The sequence below is a fragment of the Hordeum vulgare genome, chromosome 5H (genome assembly GCF_904849725.1).
Source record: "Hordeum vulgare subsp. vulgare chromosome 5H, MorexV3_pseudomolecules_assembly, whole genome shotgun sequence".
Lineage (NCBI taxonomy): Eukaryota > Viridiplantae > Streptophyta > Magnoliopsida > Poales > Poaceae > Hordeum > Hordeum vulgare.
This window is the reverse complement of record NC_058522.1, coordinates 34,003,000-34,030,955: the sequence shown is the minus strand read 5'-3', so window position 1 is coordinate 34,030,955 and position 27,956 is coordinate 34,003,000. Positions and strand designations below refer to the sequence as shown.

At 42.8% G+C, this 27,956-nt stretch overlaps 1 protein-coding gene across 1 annotated transcript; it reads right to left on the bottom strand.

The window, feature by feature from the left end:
- Positions 1-14,480: 14,480 nt before the first annotated feature.
- Positions 14,481-23,477, bottom strand: LOC123398875. The gene is made up of 6 exons (XM_045093321.1): positions 23,002-23,477; positions 22,557-22,865; positions 22,113-22,271; positions 21,422-21,591; positions 14,911-15,419; positions 14,481-14,791 (listed from the first exon to the last, which is right to left on the bottom strand). Exons 1-4 carry the CDS (start codon positions 23,116-23,118, stop codon positions 21,505-21,507), a joined length of 672 nt encoding a protein of 223 aa, XP_044949256.1. The 5' UTR covers positions 23,119-23,477; the 3' UTR covers positions 14,481-14,791; positions 14,911-15,419; positions 21,422-21,504.
- Positions 23,478-27,956: the final 4,479 nt, after the last annotated feature.

Genomic DNA, 27,956 nt, shown 5'->3' with positions numbered 1-27,956 from the left:
TCTTATCTTCTCAAATCGACCGATGAATTATGGAGTCTTCCCTTTTTCGTCAAACTTTGATTTCAACTCCTTCTTCCACCTCCTGAATAGATCTGCCATCTTCTTAAGAGCACACGCCTTGACCAGTGGCTCTATAACTGGCTTACTCGGATCCTCCTCTGGCGGTAGGGTGAAATTTGCCTTCAGCATGGTCAAAAGATCATCTTTCTGTCTATCGGTGACATAATCACCTTCAGGGACATCGTCGCCCTTAGGATTATTCCAATGCTTGATGCTGATCGAGATGTTTTCCCGAACAATAGCTCCGCACTGAGCAGAAAATGCTTCCTTGGTCCGCTTGGGTTGCATCGGTCGGCCATCGTCCGCGAGTGCTGTGATCGTGAACCTTTCATCCTTGAGCAACCTTATCTTCGGGCCTCGTCTCGTTAACGAAGTTTGGCTCGATCCGGAGGGCTATAAAATAAGAAAGAAGAGTTAATATATGTACATACCAAAACAATTAATACATCAATTAGCTAGTCAGCACAAACTTAATTAATATATATACCTCGCCGGACTTTGCAACAGCTCCCTCCTTCGTTCGGTCACCGGAGCCGTCATCATGATCTCCTTCTTCCTCCAGCATTCGGTCACCGGAACCATCATGATCATGTCCTTCCTCCTCCATTGTTCGATCACCCGAGCCGTCATCCTCTCCTTTCAGACCATCGGTGTCGTTGAGATACGACAAGACATCACGTCCGGCGAGGATTATCTCCCCCAACAACTGTTCTTGTTCCAAGTCTCTTTGATCCATAGTTTCTGCAAATATTTCAGCTCCTTGCCGCCGCAGCCAGGGACGTGGACGCACGCTGGGTGGCCACCGGCAAACGAGGTCATGCGTGAGCCCGCAGCGAAGCGGCACGGAGCCCTCCTCTCCAGCTTACTTTCGGCCAGTGCTTTTCCTACCCAAGTCTTCCTACTGAATTTGAGAAAGCTTGTACAATTTCTATATCAGTGAACACGAACAGGCAGTGAATGGATTCCACCTGTTTCGAGTACAGTTTCCATACAATGAAAATACAACTATTTTATTTCTTGTGGCACATGATGTCCATATTCTACAATGATCTGATATAATTTACTCCTATGCATCACCCACTTCAGATTTTGTTGGTTCACTGCAATCATATTTGAGTGGGCACACCATCTGTTTGGTCACTTGCATGCTTTTCATATCAATACAAATGAATATGTTTGAGGAATCTGGAGTGAGCTAAGATACAAAGAAGATGTTTTGTTCCCTACATGATTAATAGAAAAAACAGTAAGTGTAAAATGATACCAATACGAGCACCTATGAGATAAAATAACATATTGCTTGATGATTCCGATGTTTTACTATTTATAAGATTAAATTGGAGTGATATATGCACTTTGTTGGATTCTGTTACTATGCCATGAACCTTTCAATTTGTCGACGAATTTGTTATATATGTTCGTATTACACAACAGTTCTTTATAGGTATAAATTAAAATACCTGTAGCTTTCTGGGTATAAAGTATAAACTAACTGTGGCTGGCATCACTTTTTCTTAATTGTGTTCAGTATATCCATGTTGTAAACACATTATTGGCATAACTTGATGCACAACCTTATGACTAACTTCCTCCAATTGATCGATGGTCAGCAAGAAAGAAATTTAAGTCGACGATGCTGCCAATGGGCCGGACTGCTAGCTCCCTAAACCCTAAACCCTAAACCCCTAGCTCCTGTGCCCCTGCTCTTGGATCATCACTCAAGCACATTTTTTTCTGCAACTAGAATGATGATGTTCAGGGAAGTTTTGCAACTATCAAGTTATTATGTTTACAACCTGTGATTGGCAACTTTCTTCCAAGATACATGGCTGCTGTAGTATCCTCTCACACAATATATAAGCTTTTGCTACTCAAAAAGAAAAATCAGTATAAAATGAAATGGCAAACTGAAAACAGATTTGAAAAAAAATTAATGATTTAAAATTGGGCAGAAGCTATTGGTTGATTCTCAATTGGGGGGTCACGCGCAGCTAGATCATTCAACATAGTGTCCATCCGATCAGACTCTGCAACATCTACGTAATCTGTAATTTCAACAAGCCCTTCACCATGTGCTGTCCAAACAGTATAATGATTTAGTATGGCAACGAAGTAATTACATAAAGAAAGTAGGACCTGTGGAAGAGTGGACATTGGACCTGTCAATGGAGAGAGTTGCCGTGCAACACTATTACTGCTCAAACTGGGTCATCTTAGAGCTACACCTTCCTGAGTTTGCAAGACCTTCAATAAGGAAAAACCATAATACATGCATACATAAGCTACAGGCTCAGTAGTTACAAGTTGCAGGTATTGCCATTCATATGCATCACATCTCTATCAATGAATATTTCAAGAAACTTGCAAATAAATTATAAGCCTAACAACACACAACAACCAGATGTAGTGCATCCTACAAATATGAAGTGTCAGAATACACTTCATAGACAGATGGCAACTAAAATATCAATTCGTTGCACTGGGATCTTAAAACAAAAGTAGTTAAAACTGAATCATATAATATAGTAATGGCAATCTCGAGTGCTGCTGCGCTCCAATCTATACAAAAGAACAACAAAATAGCGGCGACGACGTCGGGTCGGGCAGCGGCAGCGTCTGGTTGGGTTGGCGGCGGCGTCTGGTTGGGTTGGCGGCGGCGTCTGGTTGGGTCGGCGGCAGTGTCGGGTCTGGTTGGGGCGGCGGCGGCGTCTGGGCAGGGGCGGCGTCAAGGGCGTCAGCGAGGACATCGACGACGAGGTGCAGCGGCCTCACGACGTCGACGGGGCAGAGGGTGTCGACGGCGAGCTCGGACAGCATGACGACGTCGTCTAGGGGCAATTTCAGATGGATTTGGATTTTTTTCCCAAGTGCCGCTTATATACCCAACTCTTAGTCCCGATTGGTGGCTCCAACCGAAACTAATGCAGCCCTTTAATTCTGGTTGGTGGCATCAACCGGGATTAAAGGTCATTTTCAGCAGTCCAAAGGGCGGGAAGGAGGTTCCGGTTGGTGGCACAAACCGGTACCAATGCAACACCTTGGTCCCGGTTCGTGCCACCAACCGGGACCAAAGGTCTCTGCTTCCCGTGTTGAAAATGACCTTTAGTCCCGGTTGGTGCCACCAACCGGGACTAAAGGGTGACATTTTTTTCAAGTATTTTTGTTTTGTTTTTTGCTTTATTTATTTTCTTTTGTTTCTACTTACAGCTAAATTCTTAGAGTTTTTGAGTGATTCTTTTTTGCTTTAGGTCACAAAAATTATAAACTTTTTGTTAGTGTCATTAGTTTTCAAATTTAAATAGTTTAAATTTAATTTTTTTGAAATTTGTGTGAATCACTAGTTTGTGAATAACTTTACTTTAAAAATAAATTTTTGAGTGATTATTTGTCCTGCTATTTAATATTAGTGTGTTTTATCATTATATTCAATTTGGTAATTTGTAGTTTATTTTAAATGGGTGTATTAATCCAAAACATATTTTGTTATTTAGTTTGCTATTAAAGTTTCTTTATGAAAATTGTTTTTGCTATTAATGGTTTGAACAAAAAATACTTGATAATTTTAGTTGCATAAATTTTATATAATTTTAGTTTCAAAAATACTAGAGATTTATAAAAGCTTTTTAGTTGATTCTTTTTGCTATTAGAGTTTTATAAAATCTTTTTATTTGATTCTTTTTGCTATTGAAGAATATTATAGTTTTATTTTAGTTGATCATAACATAATATTTTAATTGATTATTTTTAGTTCATTCTTTTTTCTATTATAGTTTCATAAAAGTTTTTTAGTTCATTCTTTTTGCTATTAGTTCATTCTTTGAGGTAAATGACACTGAAATTGAAAAGCAATACAATGAACTCTGAAAATGTTGAAAGTTGGCATGGTTTCATCATTTCACCCACATAGCATGTGCTTAAAAGTTGAGAGGGTTACAACAAAAACTGGATGCACCGCGTATACAAAACGTACATTCTCTTTCGAAGTATCAGAGTTTCGGACGAAAACTCATCTGTTTAAGGGATTTCATTTTTTTGAACTTACCTGAACTCCAGACTTTGTGTGTGTTCAAAAGGCACCATTCAAAGCTACATCATCAATTTTCAACCCTTTCTGACTTCATTTGGTATTTTTCATGCATTTACTGATTTTTTTGAGCTAAATGATCCTGAAATTGAAAAGCATTACAAATGAACTCTGAAAAGGTTGAAAGTTGGCATGGTATCATCATTTCACCCACATAAAATGTGCTAAAAAGTTGAGAGGGTTACAACAAAAACTGGATGCACTTCGTGTACAAAACGTACAATCTCTTTTGAATTATCAGGGTTTCAGACGACAACTCATGTGTTACAAAAGGCATTTCATTTCTTCACATGTAACTGCAGTGATATTCTAGATCAAAGGCATCATCATAATAGTTGTGGAGAGAAAGTCTTCACTTTTTCTTCGCTTGTGTCCTTTGCTTATTGCGTCGTAACCATGGATAATCTTCATCGTTTAACAGGGTGCTTGGATCAACCTTGACTTTGAAGGGAGGAATTTCATGAAACTTTTCATAATCTTCAGACATGTCTATCTTGCCCTCCAATGCCACGATGTCTCTTTTTCCTGAAAGAACTATGTGGCACTTTGGCTCATCGTATAATGTATTCGCTTCCTTTTATTTTCTTTTTCTTGGTTTGGTAGACATGTTCTTCACATAGAAAACCTGCGCCACATCATTGGCTAGGACGAATGGTTCGTCTGTGTACCCAAGATTGTTCAGATCCACTGTTGTCATTCCGTACTGTGGGTCTACCTATACCTCGCCTCTTGACAGATTGACTCATTTGCACTGAAACAAAGGGGCCTTGAAATCATGTCCATAGTCAAGTTCCCATATGTCCACTATGTAACCGTAATATGTGTCCTTTCCCCTCTTGGTTGCTGCATCAAAGCGGACATCGCTGTTTTGGTTGGTGCTCTGTTGATCTTGGGCGATCGTGTGAAATATATTCCCATCTATCTCGTAGCCTTTGTAAGTCAATACAATCGAAGATGGTTCCCTGGACAACGAGTACAACTCATCAGAAACAGTGTTGTCACCCATGAGACGTTTTTGCAACCAACTGCTGAAAGTCCTGGTGTGTTCATATGTAATCCAGTCATCGCACTGCTCCGGGTGTTTGGAGCGCAGAATATTCTTGTGTTCATCGACATACGGGGTCACCAAGGTAGAATTCTGTAGAACCGTGTAGTGTGCTTGAGACCAAGAATGCCCGTCCATACATATTATTGAGTCTGCTCCTAGTGTGAATTTTCCGGTCAGTCTCCCCTCATACCGCGATTGAGGGAGACCAATCTTCTTAAGGCCAGGAATGAAGTCCACACAAAACCCAATGACATCCTTTGTTTGATGGTCCATGGAGATGCTACCTTCTGGCCTAGCGCGGTTACAAACATATTTTTTAAGACTCCCATGAACCTCTCAAAGGGGAACATATTGTGTAGAAATACAGGGCCCATAACGACAATTTCGTCGACTACATGAACTAGGACGCGCGTCATTATATTGAAGAAGGATGGTGGGAACACCAGCTCGAAACTAACAAGACATTGCACCAAATCACTCCTTAACCTTGGTAGGATTTCTGGATCGATCACCTTTTGAGAGATTGCATTGAGGAATGCACATAGCTTCACAATGGCTCATAAATGGTTTTTTGGTAAAGCCCCCTCAATGCAACCAGAAGCAGTTGCCTCATAATCACGTGGCAGTCATGAGACTTTAGGTTCTGGAACTTTTTCTCTATCATATTTATTATTCCCTTTATATTCGACCAGAAGCCAGACGGGACCTTCATACTGAGCAGACATTCAAAGAAGATTTCCTTCTCTTCTTTGGTAAGAGCATACCTGACAGGAGCTTCATACTGCTTTGGATGCATGCTCTCTTTTTCATGCACACGTTGATGTTCTCCCCGTGCCTCTAGTGAATCTTTGTCTTCCCATACACTCCCAAGAATCCTAGCAGGTTCACACAAAGATTCTTCGTCACGTGCATCACGTCGATTGCAGAGCGGACCTCTAGGTCTTTTCAATAGGGTAGGTGTTGGAAATATGCTGTAGAGGCAATAATAAAATAGTTATTGTTATATTTCCTGTTTCAAGATAATCGTTTATTATCCATGCTAACTGTATTGAATGGAAACATAAATGCATGTGTGGGTATATAGACAAAACTGCGTCCTTAGTGAGTCTCTAGTTGACAAGCCCGTTGATCAAGGATGGTTGAGGTTTCCTAGCCATAGACAAGTGTTGTCACTTGATGACGGGATCACATCATTAGGAGAATGATGTGATGGACAAGACCCAAACTATGAACGTAGCATATGATCGTGTCATTTTGTTGCTATTGTTTTCTGCATGTCAAGTGTTTATTCCTATGACCATGAGATCATGTAACTCACTGACACCGGAGGAATGCCTTGTGTGTATGAAATGTCACAATGTTACCGGGTGACTATAAAGGTATTCTACTGGCATCTCCGAAGGTGTCCGTTGAGTTAGCATGGATCAAGACTGTGATTTGTCATTCCTTGTGACGAAGAGTTATCTTGGGGCCCACTCGGTAATACAACATCACATATAATCCTTGCAAGCAATGTGACTAAAGAGTTAGTCATGGGATCTTGTATTACGGAATGAGTAAAGAGACTTGCCGGTAACGAGATTGAAATAGGTATAGAGATACCGATGATCAAATCTCGCGCAAGTAACATACCGAAGGACAAAGGGAATGGTATACGGGATTATATGAATCCTTGGCATAGAGGTTCAACCGATAATATCTTCGTAGAATATGTAGGATCCAATATGGAAATCCAGGTACCACTATTGGATATTGACAGGAGAGTGTCTCAGGTCATGTCTGCATAGTTCTCGAACCCGCAGGGTCTGCACACTTAAGGTTCGGTGACGTTTCGGTATAGTTGAGTTATAGTTGCTGGTGATCGAAGTTTTGTTCGGAGTCCCGGATAAGATCCCAGACATCATGAGGGTTTCCGGAATGGACCGGAAGCAAATATTGATATATAGGAAGTTGGTATTTGGATTCCAGAAGGATTTCACGCATTGTTGGTAGTGTACCGGGAGTGACGAATGGGTACCGGGGGCCCACCAGATGGGCCCACCACTCCCCAAGAGGGCCACATTGACTTGATGGTGGCGCAATAGCTTTTAGTGGGCTGTATAGTCAACCAAAGAAAGCCCATGAGATAAAAGTGGAAGAAAACCAAAAGAGGTGGACAACTTGGGGAGGAGTCCTACCCCAAGTAGGATTGGAGGAGGACTTAGGGTTTTTGAGACACAATTTCAGCCACGTGCAACCCTCTCCTCTAGTTCGTAGTTCTTCCTCTAGATCGGATTTCTGTGGTGCTTAGGTGAAGCCCTGCAGGAATAGATCACCACCACCACCGACGCGCCGTCATGCTACCGGAGAACTCATCTACTTCCCCGTCTCTCTTGCTGGATCAAGAAGGCGGAGATCGTCATCGAGCTGTACGTGTGCTGAACGCGGAGGTGCCATCCGTTTGGTACTAGATCGAGACGGATCGTGGGACGTCGGTGATTTGAATCATGAAGACGTTCCACTACATCAACCATGTTTCTTAACGCTTGCCGCTTAGCGATCTACAAGGGTATGTAGATCCGATCTCCCTCTCGTAGATGATCATCACCATGATAGGTCTTCGTGTGCGTAGGAAATTTTTTGTTTCCCAAGCAACGTCCCCTACAGTAGGTCCCAAAATATAGATTTCTTCTTCCACATGGGTGCGCGTCCCGCATCGTCAGTCGGAACAGATAGTCCGGTAGGACCCTTTCCAAAGATTACTTGTAAATCATTGATTATATCAAGTATGTGATCACCAGTACGGAGGGCGGGCTTCTTCCAGTGATCTGCCTCACCTTTAAAATGCTTTCCTTTCTTTCGACATTGATGGTTGGTCGGAAGAAATCGACGATGCCCCAGGTACACATTTTTCCTGCATTTGTCCAAATATATACTGTCGGTGTCATATAAACAGTGTGTGCATGAGCGGTATCCCTTGTTTGTCTATCCTGAAAGGTTACTGAGAGCAGGCCAATTGTTGATGGTTACAAGCAGCAACGCATGTAGGTCAAATTTGTCATGTTCGTTCTCATCCCACACACGTACACCTCTTTCATTCCATAGCTGTAAAAGTTCATCAACTAATGGCCTTAGGTACACATCAATGTCATTGCCGGGTTGCTTAGGGCCTTGGATGAGCACTGGCATCATAATGAACTTCCGCTTCATGCACAACCAAGGAGGAAGGTTATACATACATAGAGTCACATGCCATGTGATATGCTTGCTGCTCTACTCCCCAAAAGGATTAACGTCATCTGCACTTAAACCAAACCATATGTTCCTTGGGTCATGTGTAAAGTCGCTTCACTTTCTCTCGATCTTTCTCCACTGCGACCCGTCATCGGGTGCTCTCAACTTCCCGTCTTTCTTAGGGTCTTTTATGTGCCATTGCATCAACTCGGCATACTTTTTTGTTTCTGAACAAACGTTTCAACCGTGGTATTATAGGAGCATACCGCATCACCTTGGCAGGAACCCACTTCCCGGTGCGCTGGCCCTCAACATCACCAGGGTCATCTCTTCTGATCTGATACCGCAATGCACTGCATACCGGACATGTTTTCAAATCCTCGTACGTACCGTGGTAGAGGATGCAGTCATTAGGGCATGCATGTATCTTCTGCACTTCCAATCCTAGAGGGCATAGAACCTTCTTTGCTTCGTACGTACTGTCGGCCAATTCGTTATCCTTTGGAAGCTTCTTCTTCATTATTTTCAGTAGCGAACTAAATCCCTTGTCAGATACACCATTGTCCGCCTTTCATTGCAACAATTCCAGTGTGATACCGAGCTTTGTGTTGTCATCTTCGTAATTTGGGTACAACCCTTTTTTTGTGATCCTCTAACATGCGATCGAACTTCAACTTCTCCCTTTCACTTTCACATACTCTCTGTGCATCAACAAGGACCCAGCGAAGATCATCATCGGGCACATCGTCTGGTTCCTCTTGATCTTCAGCTTCCCCCATTGTAGCATCACCATATTCAGGGGACGAGTAGTTGTCATCCTCTTCTTCTTCTTCGTTGTCTTCCATCACAACCCCTCTTTCTTCGTGCTTGGTCCAAACATTATAGTGTGACATAAAACCCTTCTCAAGCATGTGGAAGTGAAGGGTTTTAGAGTTGGAGAAAGCCTTCGTATTCCCACAGACAGTACATGGATAATGCATAAAACCATTCTTCTTGTTTGCCTGAGCCGCTTCAAAAAAATTATGCAGACCCTTAATATACTCGGAGGTGCGTCAGTCACCGTACATCCATTGTCTGTTCATCTGCATGCGTTATATAATAAAGTGTACTAAAAACCATTACAACATATCATGAATAGAGAAGTGACCAAATTAATAGGAATTCATCATCACATTAAAGCCAAAGTACAGTAGTGACCAAAATAAATACATTACGTTCATACATAGTTCTCATTATTAAACAACATATAGCTCTCTAGAGCATCTAATTAAAACATACATGGAAACTACAAAATTTAAATGCAACAGCAAATGCGATCATAACCGCAACAATGTACCAATTGATCCAACGACATAATGATATCAAGCCTCAGTATGAATGACATATTTTCTAATCTTTCTAATCTTCAAGCGCATTGCATCCATCTTGATATTGTGATCGTCAACGACATCGGCAAAATTCAACTCCAATTTCATCTTCTCCTCTTCAACTCTTTGTAATTTTTCTTTCAAGTAATTATTTTCTTTTTCAACCAAATTTAACTTCTCGACAAGAATTTCTATGTCGGTTGAAATTTCCGGTTCACATACCTCCTAGATTAAAAAAATCTATGTCACGTCGGTCGTCATAATTGTCATAAACACTAAATAAAACAAATAGTTATAAAAGATAATATATACCACATCTGAATCATAGACAGGACGAGGACCGATGGAGGCGGATACCAAAACCATCGCACTATATAATAAAAAACAATAATAAAAGTAAGAAAATTACACAAGTATCTATCTAAATCATACAAGTAAGATTTTTTTTCTTTTAGAAAGAAGATAACAAGAAGAGGATAACCACGATGGTGCCGGCACCGAGATGGGCGCGGGCGATCGACGACGGTGAGGACGGGGACGGGACAGGACGGACCGCCAAACCTAGACAAATCTTGAGGAAAATGGAGCTTGGACAAGGAGCTTCGAGAGGAGAAAGCTTAAGTGTGGCTCGAGCATTTCATCGAACACCTCATGTGCATAGGAGGTGACCTAGAGCACCACAAAGCTCTCCCACGGCTGGCCAAAAAAAGAGCAGTGCACTGCTCTTCTCGCAAGCGGGGGTATATATAGGCCAACCATATGTCCCGGTTTTTGGCTGGAACCGAGACTAAAGGATACCATTTGGTTCCGGTTCCAGCCACAAACCGGGACCAATGGTTGTGGGCCAGGAGCGGGGCCCATTGGTCCCCGTTTGTGTCTGAAACATGGATCAAATGGGTCAGACGAACCGGGATCAAAGGGGCCTCACGAACCGGGATCAATGCCCCCATGGGCCCCGGTTCGTGAGTGAACCGGGATTAATGAGATTTCAGTCCTGGACCAAAGCCGTGTTTTCTACTAATGAAAAGAAGCCTCGGTTTTAAGGAAACATCACACTATCTAGCAAACAATCAAACAATTTGTCTCTTTTAAGGAGGATGATCTTAATATACCTCTCACAACAGTTCAAACTATTACAGCGGACCATCCGCTCTAAAAACACATAAATATAAGTTAGTACATATAAAATCAATTAGCACCACTATGTAGACAAGTTGACCTAGCCACAACAGTGTTCTTCTTCTTCGCTGAGACAGGGAGCAATGGCGTCAGCCGGGCGACCACCGGAGGCGATCACAGAGGAGCAGAGCAACAATGGGGCTGTGGAATCTGCCTTGGTTTCGGTTTCCGACCGCTCTGCGACTGTAATGGTGCGACGGCTAGGAAGATGCGTCGCTTGAACCTGAGTTCTCGCTCGGATCGGGGCTTGGTCTAGGCGAGGCGCGGAAGGAGGGGCGAGGCAGGGCGCCCGCGCTGGCGGGCAAGGTACTCATGCGCAAGCTCGAGGGGCACGGGCGATTATGGCCAGAGCGCAACAAGGCCACCGATATGCGAACAAAACACACGCTTTTCTGGAGCTCCAAGGGCACAGGGACGTCATGAACAGCGCGATGCACACGCTATGCTAAGGAGGCCGCAGAGGACGGGAATGGAAGGCTGGGTTATACCTCCCTACCTACGACATGCAGAGGCGACTCTGAATACGACGGGGCGACGGAGACGAATTGGCGACGCGACGAAGCTTCAGGGCAGAGGAAATGCATGGGAAGACACGGTCCGGACGACGGGATCTGGACCTTGGCGCTTCCTCTCGTCATCAAGGAAGAAGAGTCATTAGGGGATGACCTTCCTATGGCGCCAGAGGACCGGAGACTCGACAGAGGGGTCACCCCGAGCTCGAGCTTGTGCTCGGCTGGAGCATATGAAAGCAAAATTGCTCCCTAATGTGGTTTTAGTAATTAATCACAACATATGCATTATTGAACTAATGATTCTTTTCAAGTATATTTCAGAAAATTTTAAAGATGCCTTGGCTATATGATTGTGAGGAGATGCCCCTTGATGCAAGGAAAAGAATAAGATTGGCTCAAGCTACAAGCAAGAAGGCTCTACATTTTACATTTGTGAGAAATTACTTCGAGTTCATAGAAAAACCAATACTATTAAAAGGTGACGGGGTATTATGATGAACTAGCAGAGTGGCCCGCGCAATTGCGCAGGCTAGTCATTACATATCTTACTCATATAAGCAATATTTTGATTTTTCCAAACAGTCATGAGAAACTATTAACAAATATATGCATTAGAAAGAATTAATATGGGAAATATAAACTTGCTAAACTCAGGTAATTATTATGTATATTAACTAGCAAAAGGACCCATGCGTTGCAACGGGAGAAAAAAATACCACATGACACACGCTCTTAATTTATAAAAAATGTCTATAATTTAAGAATTTATAGTTACGATACAAATAAAGATGGTCTTATCCTACAAAAATGCAGTTCAAAATTTCATACGTCTTCTATTTTAACACGGCTTGCATGTAGATTTAATACGTACAAAAAATCAGTCAAGTGACCTTCAGTTTCATCTCTAATCCTGATTTTGTTGACGTGTTCATCCCCAACCCGGATGAGTACTGGTATGAAAGAAAGACGAATAATGACTTATTTATTAAGATTGCACCCTAGATAGTATTTTTATTAAACGTTTAACAGATAAAATAATATCATATTTAAATTCTACATATTTTTCTAATCAAATTCCATGTATAATATGTTAAATTTGGAGTTACGGTTTAAAAGATATGAGTATTTTAAAAAATATTTAATATATACTACGAGTTTAATGTCATAAACAGTAAGGTTTTTTTTGTAAAATCACTTCGGTGGGTTTTCCGACGAAAGCGATAGCCTCTTTATTATTAGGTAAAGATTTTCATGATATGGTTAACTCTAAAATTTTCTAGGGATATTTATATAAAGTTGCAAATCTTATAGTTTTAATCTATTCAAAGGAACGTAAGTTCTAATTTGAATCTTATTTATACCTTTCCTCATCCTCATTTTGTCCAGCCAATCATGCTTCCTTTTATCTTAACTTTTATAATCCACTTTATTAGCCCACTTACTAATATAATAGTATTTATGATTTTCACTTAAGTCCAACATCATCAAACTTTAAGAAATTTCATTAGATTTTATACATACTAAGATAATTGCCTTTCAGTCAAAATGTTTGCGCAAATGTGGTAGTACACCTGAGATAAATAATGTGGTAGTACACATAAATTATTGAATTTTCAAAATACTTGATTAGGTCTCAATCAAATTCATACGGAAATTATGGTCATTTGACTAATGTCAAAATCAAAATCATTGAATTTTGGTGATTTTATTTATGGCTAAAATATATCAGAAATAGAAATGTAAACATAAATTATGTCATATTGCTCTCTTAAATACCAATATCCGAGTGCTTCAAAATTTCTAGTCGATCATTTCTTGTGTGGAGAATTTATTTATTTTTAACCTTTTCCATTTTGGAAGAACCAAATTTTCTAGTCTTAATTATTATTTGCATGTAGCAATTATAATAACCTGAATAACACAACAAAGGTAGGTAGCAACTATTTACAGAGTTGGTCATGGACACTGTCATGTTGACAACATTGAGTCTAGTTGGCACCAATTAACTACGGCAGCAGCAACGGTTACATAAGAACTTCCTACTATGAGTAAAATAACGATGGTCCAATGCAAGCAATAATACTCAAAACACCCTCGTTAGTTTGATGAGAACATTAACATGCAGATCCAGTCATTACTATGCATGTAATACCACTTGAACTGACTTATATTTTGGTAAAAATAAAATAATGTAGAATTGTACCATGAACTTGTGAGAACTCATAGCCAATGAATGACTAAATAATAATAGAAATATGAATTGTACTAACCTTCTGGAAGGGAACTGAAGCAACAAACAGATCTACACTTTGAAACGTAATCTGTGATTGGTCGGATAACAGTACACTATTTCAATGTCTAAAATAGATAAAGGGAGTTGTCTCCTTAGTACTTCTACCTGAGATTTCATTAGATCCTTGACATCAAATGCTGGGACATTGATATCCGGCTTGACTGGGTTGGGTACTGTGCAACTCAAACCCAGTTCCACGGTGCCATACTTTCTTTTACACTTTTTATTTTTGTTTTGTACTTTCTTACACTGTTTTGCATTTTTTATAAATAGCAAATGATTTTTGTTGGACTTAATATTTAGCACGTGAATATTAGGCAGTGATTTGAGCTAACACAACAAGTTCAATTTTATTTTGAATAGTTTAAATATTTGTTTGAATTGAATTGTTCAATTTAATACTGGTGGTGCAGGTTGAGGTCATCCATGTTCTGTTGAATGGTGAAAGTGTCAAACATGGAGTCCAACAATGCATAATAATGCATGTCGATGATCGATTAGGGTAACCCGTCGGTGAGCCCGAGGAGCTCTATTCGTTCCGAGGATGATAGAAGGTTGGACATGATCACGTAGAAAAGACGGCTATATATTTCAATACACGAGAAATGTGTTGCAAATGGCCAAATACTAAAGTTTTATTTTATCAATTTTCTAGAGATGTATCCATTGTTCTAGAAATTAATTCCATGCGTCGTTACAAATTTATCTCAAGAGTCATGAGGAATGACACATAGAAAACATATCCTAGCTTTCCAAGGAGATGTATCCATTGTTCCAGAAATCAATTTCATGAGTCGTTACAAATTTATTTCAAGAGTCATGACGAATGACACATACAAAACATATCCTAGCTTTTCAAGGAGATGTATCCATTCTTGATCATCCACTCCATACTCCAGTGCTCGTTCACATTCTTGAAATTCCAGTAGGCCCACCCAAACGTTGCCTTCCCATACACATCCATTTGTGCTTTTGCAAGAATCTGGAACTCTTCCTTCGTTGCATTACGCACCTGCCACTCAGCCACCCATTCGCCTGTGAAAACCATGTCATCCATGGCACATTAGATATTCTCACTAAATTATTGCAGTAATGGGGAAAAATACCCATGCTCCCAAACCAAAATGGACCAAAAAAATATTAGTTATACTTACCTACAAAGGTGAGAGGACCATTTTGTTTCGTGACATCGCTGAGAGCCCTTGCATAGTCGGTCTTGATGTAATCAATGTTTTGTTGAACAGTGAATCTATCAAACTTGTCATTGAACAACACATAGTAATGCACGTCGATGACAGATCCGGGTAACCCGCCGGCAAGCTCGAGGAGCTCTGTTGAGTCCGGGGATGACAAACGGTTGGACATGATCACGTAGGCCTCCGACGAGTGCTTCCTGATGGCGTTGTACCCGTCGCGATAGTACGTTTTCAGGCTCTCCAGGGACACGCCGGGTGCCACCGGCTCATTCATCAGCTCTATCGCAAGGAGGCTTGGATTTTTGGTGTACCTTGATGCGAGGAAATCTATCACTTGCACGGTTTCTGTGATGTTAGGATCGGTGGTGCCCCAATCCTGTGAGCCGTCCCTGGAGGAGCTGTGCTCAAAGGGGCTTTGCGACCCAGGAGCTGCGTGTAGGTCAATGATGACGTCCAGATTGTACTTCCTGTTCACACACACAAATTGAGCATTTATATATCCGAATATTCCAAAAACTAGTTACATGTTTAAAAAAAAGGAGGATCAACCCCTGGCCAAAATATAGTTAGATAAAGGTGTTGGGTTGATCTCTTTCCCCAATGGGCCCAACGGCCCATTGGACCTTGACTCACGCCCTGATCGGGGGCGTCCAGCCCAAGTAAGGCTGGTGGGCCCCTGTCGCGCAATGCTTTAAAGAGGTGGTGGGGACCGTGGCACAAGTAACGATGTTCGTCGCCGCCACTGGTTCCCCACTCTCCAACCCTAATCCGATCTAGAGGGATGCACTGAAGCGGCGGGAAGTCCACCACCGCCGCCATCGGATCTCCCTCTCCTTCCCTACCGTCGTCCCCACCTCACCATGGACGACCGGAGGGAGCTCATCGAGTACGGGATAAGGTAACGTACCACTAGTCTAACCGAACACATCTAGCCTTGTCAATCCACGGGATCTATCAATGGTATCATGAGCAGGTTGGTATTCGATGTGTTTTTGGTTGAAGACAACGAAAGCGATAAAGTTTCCTCTCCCCGATATGAACCCTAGAAGAGGGCAAAGATCGAGCTGAAAAGCAAAAGAAAAAGAAAGTCACAGGATTTCCATCCGGCAAAGAAGCGCCGCCGCAAGGCCGCGCCAACCCTCTCGATCTCGACGCGCATCGGCAAGCCGAGGCGTCGGACGAAGGTACCACCTCTTCGGAGGCAAAGAAAAGGTCGGATTGAATCCGAAAAAGAAAACAAAAAAAAGGGAGGAGGGGAACACGCAAATACACAGCAAAAGAAAGCCAAGAAAAGCCACCCCTCCTCGGAGGCAAAGTGTGGATCTAGATCCAAAAGGAAAATAAAGAAAGCAAACAGATCGGATCCGGAAAAGGCAAACAAGAGGAAGGGAACATGCAAACCAAGAATAACAAAGATTCCCACGGGGCATATGACTTCATCACCAAATCCCTCGACGGCGGCGCGCCCACCGCAAGGCGGACGCGCCACCGGCGAGGGGGATGGCAACAAAGACGATTTCCGCCCCGGACATGCTAGCACCCTCTTGAGACAAGAAAAGAAAATCGAAGGGGCCGCAGCCGACCCCTCGACGGCGGCGCACCCACCGCAAGGTGTGTGCGCAGCCGGCGAGGGGAAGGCCACGACCCCGGCATGGAAGCGCCACGGGAAGGGGGTGGAGAGCAAGGCACGCACGGCACGGGACCCATGGTCGCCGCGGCCGGCGGCCACCTCCACCTCGCAACTGGCTCGGCCACTCAGCAGCACGCGGTATGGGGTCTTTTAGACCACCACGGCCCGCAGCCATAGGAGGCGAGGGGGCGCCTAGAGGAACATACGGAGGGTACCCCGTCGGCCTCCTCCTCGGCAGGGCAGACAACGCACGGCGCGGGGCCCCTCGGCCACCACCGCCGGCGGACGCTGTCTGGCTGTGTCCCAGAGAGGGGCTGCGGGAACAGGAGGAACCCTCGATGGGTCATGAAGCCGCCGCTCGAGATAGAGAGAGGAGGACAGCGGCGCAGTGAGGGGGAAATGAAATTAGGGTTCCCCCCCCCCCCCCCGGCTGGCTCCCCTTTTTGTTCTTCCGAGGGGCGCGGAGGGCCGTTGGATGTATCTGGGCGGCCAGGATCCCCTGAGGTGAAACCCTAGGGGCGGCTCGGGCCTAACAGGCCGGCTGGAGGTGGCAAGGCCCCTCGGGCCCCAGCGGGAGCGAGGCCGAGGCCGGCCCAAAAGAAAAACGCCTCAGGCCGACGGGAGTTGCCGGGCCCAGGTGAAGGGAGGCTGGCCCATAGAGGCTCTGGCCCCTTTTCTCCTTCTAAAAGGGAGATTTTCATTTTGTCTAGTTCTAGACAGATTTAAAATGATATTTTCTGTACGTATTTTCCAACAAAATATTGTTTAGAAAATACAAAAGAAAAATGTTCAAAGTTTCTATGAAAGCAAAGATGATTTTTCTGAAAAGAAAAATAAAAAGATCCTGAAAATAAAAGAAAGATTTTCACAAAAGGAAAGGTTCATGAATTTTATAAAAAGGATTATAAAGTTCATGAATTTTTAATTATGACAGAATATTTTTCTGTTATAGTAACATGTTTTTTCTGCAAAGAAAAATAAAAGGTTCTGAAAATAAAAGAAAGATTTTCAGAAAAAGAAGAATTCATGGATTTTATAAAGGAGATTATGAAGTTCATGAATTTTAATTTTAACAGAATATTTTTCTGTAAAGGTGCATGAATTTTTATATTCATGTTTTTCCGCTGTAAAGTAAAAAGGTTTAGTCCTCCAATTAAATTGGAACCAACGGAAAAATTTAATTGGAAGAACTGTTATTAGCAAAGTCTTTCCCTTGTGGGTGAAATAAGATTCAAACAGTTTCCGCTATGACAAAAGAATGAAGTTTGTTTTAAAGTTAAAATATGGTATTGTTGTTTTTTGACCAACGTTGATGATAACAATACTATATTCGTATGAGTCATCTTATGTTTAAAGCTTAAATCTCTGATAAATTTTGTATCAAAGTGATCAATTTTCGGAGCACAGATAAAGAAACGCATATGGTTAATGATGATGATTGTTATTTCTTAGCAAAGTTGTTCAATAAGAATACTATCATCACATTGTTTATAAGTTATATGCATTATTTCCATTTCTGCCCAACGGTGATATGGAATTAATATAGTAGGATAATGTTTTATTCTAATTCTGCCCAACGATGATTTAGAATATTCCAGAAAGTTTTAAAAGGTTTAATGTGCATGATTTTAATCAGACAAACGTAGGGTTATTTTTATGCTCATTACCGTTGCCTATTGGCTAAGTTTTCTCAGACTAAGAGTTATTCAAGCTTCTACTCATGAAAGCGAATGTTGGGTACTAGTGACCCGAAAGATTGAAAAGAAAGGTCATAACTTGAGGGAATAAATTCTCTCTAAAGAATGGCTTCAAAAGAAAAGAACTCTTGGATATTAATTCAAGAAAAGAAAAGAGATAGATCATTGAGAGTCTTGGTTGACGAATGTCTTTCATGTACTCTCTATGATGGAGTCTCCCTTTTTCAGTCAACATGATTGAAATGAAACAAGCAACATGCATGTTTAATTTGACCAACGTCGGATCAAACATGTGTGTCAAAGATAATTCAGATTTATTTCTGAATTTGATGTAGTCAAAAGAGCCAATTATGGCATTTATGATGTCCCTTAAAGGGAATTACCCGCATGGCGGGAAAAGTCTGGAAAGAATGCCTGCGTAACCGGGTAAAGTTGACATTGTATTATGTCAACAATCCATGTATGGCGGGAGAAATTTTGGCAAAGGTCTTATCCTGTATGACAGGAGAAAGTTATGATGACTCATGTGTGGTTAATGTGTCCCACTATGGAAGAAAAGTATGGAGTAGCTATTAAGCTTTCCTATCATCGACCGTACACCTTATGTGTAACGGTCATTATGCAATCACTAAATCCAGAAAGATAAAAGTAACAGACGAACCTAAAGACAAGAATGATATGCAAGTGTGACTTGCAAAAGAGGCAATGATAAAGAACTCTGTTGAGTTTCTGAAATGAAATGAGGAAAAAGTACTCCCATACTAGTTAACTTATAACTTCATTTTACATGAAGTGATAAGATGAATGAGCTAGATAATCGAAGTTTCCTTATTTCACAAGAGCTATGAATGGGTTTCGAAATTGTGGCAGAAAAGTTCTTGCCACATTTCGAGGGGGAGAAAGAGACATGAAATACATTGTAATGTGTTTCATGACTCCTCTGTACTTTAGATGATGTAATGCACATTATGCATCTAAAGTGATGCATTAATGAAGAATGTGATTGTCAAGGGGAGTACGACAGTCATTTGAATACCGTCATTATGATACCCCTAAAGAAAAGAAACAATTGTATTTTCGGATCTTTATAGTTCCGAATGCAGACTAAGGAATACAACGGTGGTGCTTAAAGTGCCATAAAGAAGAAAGTTTAAAGATACGCCATTTCTTCAGTGAAGATGGAGTAATCTGGGGGAGCATGTTGTATGACCTATACAACACCTGTTGTTAGCTCTACAAGGGATCTTGTGATACAGGTCCCTGCAAAACCTATTGCCTTTTGGAAATGGGTGACTATAGAATGAATTTGCCTCTTGGCAATGACAGAGCAACGACAACCCCATATGGAATAAGTGCCAGTACCTGAGATTTTGATGGTCTCTAGGCATGTGAAAATCAGACTTGTGACTACTATAAAGTCTATGTTAGTGGAATTCCATCATTTGAATTTCACTAACATAGACTTTATGAAGGGTCTACAAGGAAAATATGACTCCAAAGGAAATATGTAAATGTATAAAACATGACTTTAATCGAAAGATTTTGTGCAAAGAAAATGAGAGGACAATTGCATTCTTGCAAAGTTATAGAATGGGAAATTCGTTTCCCAATTCCTATGCATGTGGATGATGTCCTACTTGCTAGTGGTGATGTCAATCTACTTCAGGAGGAGAAAAGAAGTTCTTGTCCTCAAAGTTCAAAAGAATAAAAGGGGTATTAGAAATGTCGCATGGACATGCTAACAAAGATCTCTAAAGCATGCATACGAGAAAACCTACGCCTGTTCTTATAGTCAAGGGTAATGGAAGTGGAAACTATGGTGTTCCAAAAGTTAATAAGAAAAGATTGCTAACGGATATGGTACCATATGCTTCAGTTGTTGGAAGCTCAAGATATTACCCTGACACAGTTCACGTATATATCCGGGTTGTTTTGGCAATGTCCAGTCCATAGATAAATCAATGGAATGGATTCAAAGATATCGGCCTCATGCTAAAAGAAATAAGTGCTCTCAAAAGATTGTGAGTACAAAGGCAAGACTTGTGAAATGTATAGCGAAATCCACAATTGTCGCTAACTTTCATACTCGGAGTTTTGTGTGGAAAATCTCCAAATGAGTAAAACGATTGTCATCAATGTGATGCAATGATATGTTATAGCTTGATATGAGGCTGAGGGACGGACAACGTGGTTAAGGCTACCTGTACCCGGAGTGGATAATGGTTGACAACGACGATTACCATTTTAAGTTCTTTCGCTCCTGTCACAAAGAGTCAAGTGTTGATGCCAAACACACTCACAAAGAGTTACGTGTTGTGAAGGAGAAAGTCCGGAATTATGGAAAAATGCTTGAAGCATAAAAGCAACAAACAAGTGTTTGCAGATCTGCTTATCAAAGGCTTACCGCCTAGTGCGTTCGGAGAACACACAGTCGACATGGGTTTTATGGTATAGTCTAAAATTTCCGGACAATAAAGGGCCCAGGGTTAAAGAATCTGTCTCGAAATAGAGAGGTACATTGTGGTTGTCTGATTCCATCGGCAATTGAGCCGTGACGATGAAACATGCCCTATGTATTGATTTGTTACGAAACGGGTAAAGTTAAAAGTATATGATGAGATCAAGGGGGAGAATGTTAGGTTGATCTCTTTCCCCAATGGGCCCAACGGCCCATTGGACCTTGACTCACGCCCTGATCGGGGGCGTCCAGCCCAAGTAAGGCTGGTGGGCCCCTGTCGCGCAGTGCTTCAAAGAGGAGGTGGGGACCGTGGCACAAGTAACGAGGTCCGTCGCCGCCACTGGTTCCCCATTCTTCAACCCTAATCCGATCTAGAGGGATGCACTGAAGCGGAGGGAAGTCCACCACCGCCGCCACCGGATCTCCCTCTCCTTCCCCACCGTCGTCCCCACCTCACCATGGAAGACCGGAGGGAGCTCATCGAGTACGGGATAAGGTAACGTACCACTACTCTAACCGAACACATCTAGCCTTGTCGATCCACGGGATCTATCAAAAGGAAGCTTTAGTTTGCTCAAGATCATGCCAAGATCAACCCCCGGCCTGTAATTTCCAACAGTTGGGCCGATCAATTGTTTCTTACATTTAGCACAATTAGATTACAAGTTTTTGAAGGTTGCTTACTCTGCCCATTTGAAAGCATTGTCCAAGGTTTCAAGTGAACCTCCAACGTAGGGTACAGGAGGTCTGGGGTCGTTAGCGATCCATCATCCCACTGGTATTCTCACTGCGGTCAACCCGCTTTCGGAGATGAACCTGAAGTCGTCTTCCACTATATATGTGCTCCAGTGATTCTGCCAAACACGTAACATTCCCAAAGAAAAAATGAGCTGCCAAGAATGTTATGTATTCCTAACTTTCAGAGAGAACAATGGTACTTATTCTTAGTTTAGCTATAAACTCTGCTAGGTTTGAGTATCTACCTTGTCAAGACAATAAAATCACACTTCTCGCAAAAATAGTGATAATAAAAACACACAACCAGTTAGATAAGTAATACTAAGTTGCGAACAACAAATAGGTACATAGTTTATCTTTTGTCATATGAATAGATTCCATTTCGAGTTGGTTTTTTATGCATTGATTTCATATTAGGTGTATCTGATCAAGTTATTCACGGCACAATGATCGCCACTACGACTCATTCTTGGTTTCCTTGAGCAAGTGGACAAATATCTAATAACACAAGATAAAAAATGACACCGAGGACAGTGATCATGCATGATAAGCACGCACAATCTACAAGTGTTGCTCACTATTAATTGTTTCGAATTAAAACAGTAGCAATCGGCACGCAATGTATTAATTAATTTACCCTGAGAATAGGTGTGGCCTTTGCCGTCCCATAGCCGTTGCAGATCTGATACTCCCCTTCTAGCCCCGCCACTCTCTTCACCGCGAACACCGACGGGTCGTCGTCACCCCAGCTGGTGCTCTGGTCATAGTTCGCCGTCAGCGAGCCATCTTCGTTTGCCTGCACGCCACCAACGGAGTGTGACTAATAGTTTGGATTATGAAAGAAAATGAGCTTTTAATTACTTTGTTTTGTTCGTCCAGATACAGACGCCAAGGATATATCCTTAGGCAAGTCAACATCGGATGCTCATGTTGAATACGTAATGGAGTGTCGGTTTTGAACGCACATGCAACTTGCTGGCAGACACTTGTTGCCCAGTTGGCAAATGAAATGAAATAATACTTTCGGCTAGATTGTGATTGAATGTCACAAGAAGTAGGCATTTCTTGTGATCTTTATTACCTGCAAGAAGCGCCCGTTGGGCGCCATGATCCGCATCATGTACTTGTCGCCGGGGCTGCGCACCAACCGGAACGTCTCCGGCCGCCTCGGCACCGCTGCCGTCGCAACCAGCGAGCCGTCGCTCTGGAGGCCCACGAACTGGTTGCCGAACACTTTGAAATTGAACGCCGTCTCATTGACCCGCCACAGCTTGAAGGTCTCCCAGCCAGACGCCTGAGGCCGGTTCGCCACAAGCACCGCGCCGCCGCCATTCTCCGCGGCCACGTACTTGTTCAGCTTTACCGACCTGAACTGCAGCTGCGTGCCGTCCTGTACGTACGTACGCCGCGTGCTAATCGGTCAGGAAACTGAAAACAGATAGCCATGGCGGTGGCGGCGATCGACCTCCTGCATGCATGTGCTGGCGTGTTGCGTATGCAAAGCTACGATTGATTACCATACATACCAGGAGGTCTTTGTTGGGGATGCCCTCGAAGAGGGACGGCTGGATCCAGCCCTCCGTCACCAGCCACCCGCCGAGGTTCACCGCTCGGACGGGGAGACGACGAGGAGAAGCCGCCATAGCCTGCTGGAGAGGAAGCTAATTAATGAATGCTTCTTCCGATCCACTGGGCTCGGTTGCTTGCAAGTTGCAAGGCAATTGCTCGGTGTTGTGCCCTGACCTGCCGTGCTCTGCTAGCTTATATAGATCATGCCGGTGCCCTGCGGTGATCAACAGGGCTTTTGATTAATTAGGATATATATGCTCCACTTGTTCGATGAACAGATGATTAGAACGGGAGGGTTTGCAATAACAATCCGCGGGTCAAATTAAAGCATGCCCCCCTGAGTATATTAGTATTAATAACGTGGCCACAACCGTTCCCTATCTCGCCCTTCACCGATTCGAAGCTCATGGGCCATTCAACTGCAGCTCCTTCTAGGTAAAAAGTCCCGGAGCGATGCTCTTGTAATGTAAGACGTACCGTCCCTATATGTAAGAGCATCTCCAGCCGTTCGGCTCCACCGACCTAAATAGTGTCATTTGAGAGTGCGCCGGCAAAAAAAATTAGTGTGGGGTTTGAATTTCTAGTCGCCCCAGCCGTCGATTTCGGTCCACTTTCAGCGTAAACTGGTCCACTTTCGACGCAAAATTATACCAATTTCGGCCTATATTCGACATGTTTTGGCACAAATTCAATGGATGCTTATTTCATAGTTCATCACGAAAATCAATACAAATCAAAATAAGTCAACAAATCAATACAAATCAAAAATATTTAACAAATTAAAACTCATAATCCATCACACATCGAGCTAGGCATTGCCCTTGAGCCCTCCATAGATGCTCCATCAAATCGGGATGCAGTTGTTGATGCACCTGTGGGTTTCGGATCTCCTCACACATGTTGATGAAGGTAGTTCAGGTTGTCGTAGCTCGAGACCAACTTGGGCAAAAGGACCCTGCTTGTAATATGGTTCAGTGTCAAACGCTAGGTCTTCCTGCTCCCTTTCAATGATCATGTTGTGCGAGATGACACAGCAAGTCACGACTTTCCACATTTGATCTTTCGACCAGGTCTGAGCGGGGTACCAGACAACAACAAATCGAGATTGGAGCATACCAAATGCCCGTTCGACATCCTTCCTGCAAGCTTCTTGACACTTGGCAAAGTAGGAGTTCTTGCCTCCTGGCACAGGGTTTGAGATAGTCTTCACAAATATGGACCATCTCGGATAGATGCCATATGCTTGGTGGTATCCCTTGTTATAGTGGCGCACATTGACCTCGTAGTTAACCGAAGGAGCATGATCTTCAACAAGCTTGGCAAAGACATTCGAGCACTGCAATACATTGATGTCATTATGAGTTCCTGGCATACCAAAGAAGAAGTATCAAATACAGAGGTCTTGTGTGGCCAATGCCTCAAGTACCAAACTGCAACCACCTTTAGCGCCTTTGTACATACCCTGCCAAGCAAATGGACATGTTTTCCATTTCCAATGCATGCAGTCGATACTTCCAAGCATCCGAGGAAATCTTCTTGATGCATTCTGTGCTAGGATCCGAGCAGTGTCTTCAACATTGGGTGATCGAAGTATTGAGGTCCAAACACTGCCGCCACTGCCCTGTAGAACTTGTACAAACACTCAATGGTGGTGGACTCAGCCATGCATCCATAGTCTTCGAGATATCACCGGGAGCTCCTATGAAAGTATCTGTTGGGTAATGTAGTAGTAATTCAAAATTTTAATACGTCGCACAAGGATCTATCTAGGAGAAACCAGCAACGAGCAAGGGAGTAGAGCATCTTCATACCTTTGAAGATTGATACGTCCCAAACGTATCTATAATTTCTGCTTGTTCCATGATCTTTTAGGTGACATTGTTATATGTTTTGCTACACTTTTATATCTTTTAATACATATTTGGACTAACCTACTAACTCAGTGCACCCAGTGCTAGTTTTTGTCTGCTCATGTCTTTTTTGCAGGGGCTTTTATCCAATTTTCCGGAGCCCCAAAATTTACGAGAAAAATATATAAAAATCAGCGCACCAGAAGCTTCATGAAGCACGAAAGTGGGCCAGGGCCGCCCAGGCGACCTGTGGGCGCGGCCTGCCCCCAGGCCGCGTAGGAGGCTGCCTGGGTGGGTCCCACGCCCTCCGGTGCCCTCCTTTTGCCTATATTTACCCCTTGACGAGGAAAACCCTATATCAAATCCAGAATCGCAAATTTCTCCATCGTTCCGCCGCCACAGCGCTTCCGAGATCGGGAGCGTCAGGAGACCTCTTCCCGGCACCGTGCCGGAGGGAGGATTGACCTCCGGGAGCTTCTCCACCGCCATGGACGCTTCCCGGACGTGTCATGAGTAGTCCTCCTTGGACCATGAGTCCATGACTAGTAGCTATGTGATGTCTTCTCTCCAATCTTGTGCTTCCATGATTAGTCCTTGTGAGCTGCTTTACATGATCAAGGCACCTATGTAATCTTCATGCTATTGCTATGCTCGGTTTGTTGGGATCCGATGGATTATGAGATTATGTTCAGATTGTTATGAGTTATATATTTGATTATCCTTTTATATTATGTTCTTTAGTGATTCATGCATGTTCTCCGTTGCTTTGTATTGCTTTGTCCGAGTAATATATTTTAACTCCAAGTGGGACCGTTATGCATGATTATGGGTTCATGCCCCCTGATGTCTAGCTTGAGTGACAGAAACATGAGACTAGGGGATGTGTTGTTGCCACTAGGGATAAAACAACGGTGCTTGTGACCACAGTTGCAAGGATTGTTTACCTTACGCATAGTTCGTTAATGCAATTGTCCGTTGCTTTGAGTTTACACTTTGGGTAGGGCTCGCAACTTAATAGCAGCGAGATGTTCTGGATAGATATCTCAAGGTGGATGATTAGTAAGTAGATGCTGATGAATAAACGGTCTACTTGTCTTGGCGTACTGCCCATTACCATTGAGCCTCTAACTTTCAAGTAGCATAATTAGCATTGCGGTGCGTTCATAATTTTGTCAACTGCCCCGTTGTAATTTGTTCACCCAAGCATAGTTGTTTATCGTCTTTAGGGAGAGAGACATCACTAGTGAACATCATGTGACTCCGGTCCATATCAGCACCATTTCTTACACCTCGATCATTTATCGCTTTCATTTACTTTTCCGTTGCAATCACTATCCCTTTTTCCGCTTGTGTTTTGATCCTTTGCAAACTGCAAGGCCGAAGAGATTGACAACCTCTCTGTACTCGTTGGGAGCAAAGTTATTTGTGTGTGTGCAGGTCCACGTCTTCTACTAGCGTCAGGGTAGGAGACACCTACTTGTTGATCCTTGGAGTCCTCCTGGTTCGATAAACTTTACAGTCTCCGTGTAAGGGAAAACTTGCTGCTAACTACATCTCAACCTTCCACTTGGGGTAACCAATGAGGAGCGAGAAGTATATACATCATTGATACGTCTCCAACGTATCTCTAATTTTTGATGGTTCCATGCGATTATTTTGTCAACTTTGGATGTTTTATATGCATGAATATGCTATTTTATATCTTTTTTGGGACTAACCTATTAACTCAGTGCCAAGTGCCAGTTTCTTTTTTTTCCGTGTTTTTGACCTTTTTCAGAGAAGAATATTAAACGGAGTCCAAACGGAATAAAACCTGCGGGATAATTTTTTCCATAACAGAGGATACACACGGGACTTGGGAACCAAGGCAGGAGACCTCGGGGGAGGTCACAAGCCCCCTACCCGCGGCCTGGGGGGGCGCCTAGCAGGCTTGTGGGCCCCACGTGGCTCCTTTGCCATACCTCTTTCGCCTATAAATTCTCTAAAATCCCAAAACCTCCTAAGAGAGCCACGGAAATACTTTTTCGCCGCCGCAAGCTTCTGTCTCCGCAAGATCCCATCTGGGGACCGTTCTGGTGCCCTGCCGGAGGGGGATTCAGACACGGAGGGCTTCTTCATCAACACCATTGCCTCTCCGATGATGCGTGAGTAGTTCACCACAGACCTTTGGGTCCATAGCTAGTAGCTAGATGGCTTCTTCTCTCTCTTGGATCTTCAATACAAAGTTCTCCATGATCTTCATGGAGATCTATCCGATGTAACTTTCTTTTGCGATGTGTTTGTCGAGATCCTATGAATTGTGGATTTATGATCAGATTATCTATGAATATTATTCGAGTCTCCTCTGATCTCTTATATGCATGATTTCGTATCCTTGTAATTCTCTTCGAGTTGTGGGTTTCGTTTGGCCAACTTGATCTATAATTCTTGCAATGGGAGAAGTGCTTGGTTTTGGGTTCATACCGTGCGGTGTCCTCACCTAGTGACAGAAGGGGTAGCGAGGCACGCATCATGTTGTTGCCATCAAGGGTAAAAAGATGGGGTTTATATCGTATTGCATGAATCTATCCCTCTACATCATGTCATCTTTCTTAAGGCGTTACTCTGTTTGTTATGAACTCAATACACTAGATGCATGGTGGATAGCGCTCGATGTGTAGAGTAATAGTAGTAGATGCAGAAAGTATCGGTCTACTTGTCTCGGACGTGTTGCCTATATATATGATCATTGCCTTAGATATCATCATGACTTTGCGCGATTCTATCAATTTTTCGACAGTAATTCGTTCACCCACCGTAATACTTGCTATCATGAGACAAGCCTATAGTGAACACTATGGCCCTCGGGTCTACTTCACATCCTATTTTCAGATCTACAAAATTACTTTGTTGCACTTTTCGCCTTCAGATCTCACCTTGCAAATAATCGTGAAGGGATTGACAACCCCTTTATAGCGTTGGGTGCAAGTTTGTTTGTTTTTGCGCAGGAACATTGGTGCCTCATCTTGATACTCCTACTGGATTGATACCTTGGTTCTCAAACTGAGGGAAATAGTTATCGC

Excerpts from the sequence above, each read along its gene's own strand:
- LOC123398875 (XM_045093321.1), bottom strand. The coding sequence starts at position 23,118 with ATGGCGGCTTCTCCTCGTCGTCTCCCCGTCCGAGCGGTGAACCTCGGC. Across the intron at positions 22,272-22,556 it reads CCAACGGGCGCTTCTTGCAG|GCAAACGAAGATGGCTCGCT; the intron begins GTAATAAAGATC and ends GGTGGCGTGCAG. Across the intron at positions 21,592-22,112 it reads AGGCCACACCTATTCTCAGG|AATCACTGGAGCACATATAT; the intron begins GTAAATTAATTA and ends CGTGTTTGGCAG.